At 31.6% G+C, this 3,639-nt stretch overlaps 1 protein-coding gene across 1 annotated transcript; it reads left to right on the top strand.

The window, feature by feature from the left end:
• Positions 1 to 1,939: 1,939 nt before the first annotated feature.
• Positions 1,940 to 2,689, top strand: LOC141679564 (enoyl-CoA delta isomerase 1, peroxisomal-like). The gene has a single exon (XM_074486032.1). It carries the CDS (start codon positions 1,940 to 1,942, stop codon positions 2,687 to 2,689), a length of 750 nt encoding a protein of 249 aa, XP_074342133.1.
• Positions 2,690 to 3,639: the final 950 nt, after the last annotated feature.

The raw sequence follows: 3,639 nt of genomic DNA, 5'->3' as shown, positions 1-3,639 counted from the left end.
TATATGGAAGTTTCCTTTAAGTCATGATATTATCTCCTGATAAATATGTCCTGAATCTTAAGTACTGATAACTTGAGTTCTGACTTCAGTATAAGTGCTGATTTCAGTTAAGTATTGATTTGTCCTGTTTAAGTAAGATCTGAAAACTAAACGTAAATTATATTAGACATGACATTATCAAATATATCTAACAATCTTTTATTATAAGTATCAAGGAGATATAATAAAAAAGACATGGAGTTTAAAATGAAATGTAAAGTTTAATTTTATTTAAATTCAGATTTTATAGGCCGCTTGCGTAGTCTACACTGTTTCAAGGGAGTTATAGAAGTTCGATTAAAACGATTCAACGACCCACGAAAATCTTGTGAGAAAAATTTAAATTCAAAAGTAACCGTGAATTTAATAATAATTAAAACTTATTTTAATTTATTCGAAATAGAAAAAAAAAGTTGCTACTAACACATTTGAAATAGAAAAGATAAATAAATTAAAACAACTATAGATGTATAGGAGGGTCGATAGCTCTCCATGTATAAATTTTTAATATTATTTACCATAACGCTCTTCTTTTTTAATTTTTCAGGTTGTCGGCTCTCGAGTGTATATAAAGGTATCCAATACAAAATTATTTATTTGTTGCAGTTTGTATCTGTTTATAATTTTAATATTTAAATATTTTTTATCTAAATTATAATAAATTTTATTAGTATTGTGTTTGACGGGAGTACGACTCAAACTAAATTTTATCTAAATTATGATATTTTTTATTAGTATTATGTTTGACCGGATGACAGGTCAAAATAATTTTTACTAAATTATAAGAATATTTATTAGTATTGTGTTCGATGGGAGAGCGGCTCAAACTAAATCTTATCTAAATTATAATAATTTTTTTATCAATATTGTGTTTGATGGGAGAGCGGCTCAAACTATTTTTTATCTAAATTATATAAATTTTCATCATTATTGTGTTTGACGAAGATCGGCTTAAACTAAATTTTATATAAATTATAGTATAAGTTTATATTAGAATTTATCTAATAAATCTTTTTTTTATTACAACCGGTGTCGGCCTAAGAAAACATCATAATTAGTATGACTATTATAGACTTAAGAAGACGTGATATAAATTGGTATCGTGAATAAATATATATATATATATATGCAGATTTGTGCTATTATGTATATTATAATAGGTGTCGGCCTAAAAAAGTGTGACACAAAATAGACAATAATTATGAATATTTATTTATTTTACTATAGTTCATGTTTTTTCTTAAATAATCTTGATATAAAAAATTTATCGACTAGTTCATATTACGGGGGGAAAAAATCAAATAATCATGGGTTCGACCCATATTTCGTGTCAAAATTGTCGTTTCCCCTCAAAATTTATCCTATGCCTGAGTTCGACTTGATCCCGAAAATTTATACTCATTTGTAGGTTTATAAATTAAATTTATTAAAAAAATTGGTATAACATCACATATTAGTGTTGATTTGAACTTACAATTAGCATAACATCACATATAATATAGGATATTTGTTCAATTATTTTATAATACCGCAATTATTGTTTTAAATGCAGTTTTTTTCAAATGTTTAAAAAAATTTATTAAACTAATTGACACCTATAAAAATAACGTTACTAAATTATATTTTTATATATGATTAGCTTAAGTATGATATTATCCAAATATTATTAGCTGGGGTTCTAAGTTAGTACCGATAAGACAGACATGCACACTTTGGAAGACCGAGTCCATTGATAATATTAGTACCTGGGTGTTGGCGTTTGAAAATTGCAGCCCACGTTTGAAGTCTAATTCCCCTCTCCAGTGTATATAAATACAAGCACCTTCAACTTAAACCTTAAATCAGTTTCATAAACACACAGTGTGATAAATAAGTACTAGAAACTAGAATAGTAGCGAGAATGTGTACCTTAGAAAAACGAGGAAGTGTTTACATTCTGACACTTACCGGCAATGATGAACACCGTCTCAACCCATCTCGCATTGATTCTATCTCCGCCGCTCTCCATCGAGTTCGATCTGAAAGCACTGCCACACCTTCCACTTGCACTGCCCTTATAACTACTGGAGAAGGCATGTTTTTCTCCAATGGAGGGGACATACCATGGGCTCAATCAAACAAACAAAAATTCTTGTTCTTGATGTCCAAAATAAGAGCCCTCTTCACTGATTTCATGTCTCTCCCTATGCCAACCATTGCTGCTGTCAATGGCCATGCCACTTGTGCTGGTGTTATTCTCGCCCTTTGCCATGACTATGTTTTCATGAGAAAGGATCGTGGTTATCTGTACATTAATTATAATGATATCGGGATAGTGCCTACATCCCCTTATATAAGAGCCACCATTAGGGCCAAAATTTCAAGTCCAGCTGTTTGGCGTGATCTCATTATGAGTGCCCAGAAGATTCCAGCCACGATGGCTGTGGAGAAGGGGATTATTGACGCTGCCTATGATACTGTGGAGGAGACGGTGGCCGCGGCTATAGAGCTGGGAGAACAACTGGTCATGAGGAAGTGGAAAGGGCATGTGTATGCAGAAAATCGAAAACTTCTATTTCCGGAAGTGTTGCAGGCGCTAAGTGTTGTTGAAACTGACGAGAGTGTCAAGAATTCTCTTGTACCTATAAAGGACCTTACATCTCGACTTTGATGCAGGGGATCTTCGGCGCGAAGCTGAACATGCAGATTGAGCTGCATGTTTTATGATCGAATAATGTATTATTAGCCTTTCACGTATTTGTTTTCCTTGAAATCATCCGTTCACAGTTTGCCTGCTGGGTGCATTTTATTTGTACTAATCTACTGTTCTTCTATTCTGATATATAATATTGGAAAATAAAATAAAACCAAAAAAAATTGAAACGAATTTAAATTTTTATAACTGTTGACCCACGAGCCCACTTGGAATTGAGAATATAAGAATTTAGTTGATTAGGTACTCCTTATAAACAGCTTGCAATCAACCTTCAAGGGGGTTGGAAAAATGTTCTATTATTTTGTTTAAAACCATGTCGATTTCTTTTCTCTATATATACGAGTGCAATTACCAAAACCCAGAGTCCCTAACTTAATTTTGTTAATACGAAACTTCTAAGGACAAAGACCTATATATATAAAAAATAATATTGATGAGTAATTGCACGAACTGAGCTAAATAATAATCTAACGAATTCTAAAAAAGTAATAATTTATTGAATTCTAACATCAGTTATTCCTTATTCGTATGTGATATCAGATATGGCAAAGTGTAAAAAAATCAAAATAAGAAAATTCAGGAGTTTCTGTTACAAAATTTAGAAGTTTACTCGATGTTAACAAAGATTCGAGATTCACAGTAGGGCTCAGCAAAACCGAACCGAAAAACCGAACCGAACCGTGCTAATTTGGTTCGGTTCGGTCCTGATTTTTCAGAAATTCGGTCTATTCGGTCCGGACCGAATAGACCGAAATAAAAATCGGTTCGGTCCGGTTCTTGTAAAAAATATTTCGGTCCGGACCGAATAGACCAAATCATAAATACTATAATTTTATATTGTATATATTTTACGTACATCGTAAAAATATAATCATAATTTTTAATTTGTAATTGTATTTATACGC

This window comes from Apium graveolens, chromosome 8 (genome assembly GCF_009905375.1).
Source record: "Apium graveolens cultivar Ventura chromosome 8, ASM990537v1, whole genome shotgun sequence".
NCBI classification, from domain to species: Eukaryota; Viridiplantae; Streptophyta; class Magnoliopsida; order Apiales; family Apiaceae; genus Apium; species Apium graveolens.
The sequence above is the reverse complement of the archived record's forward strand: the minus strand, read 5'-3'. Positions and strand labels throughout refer to the sequence as shown.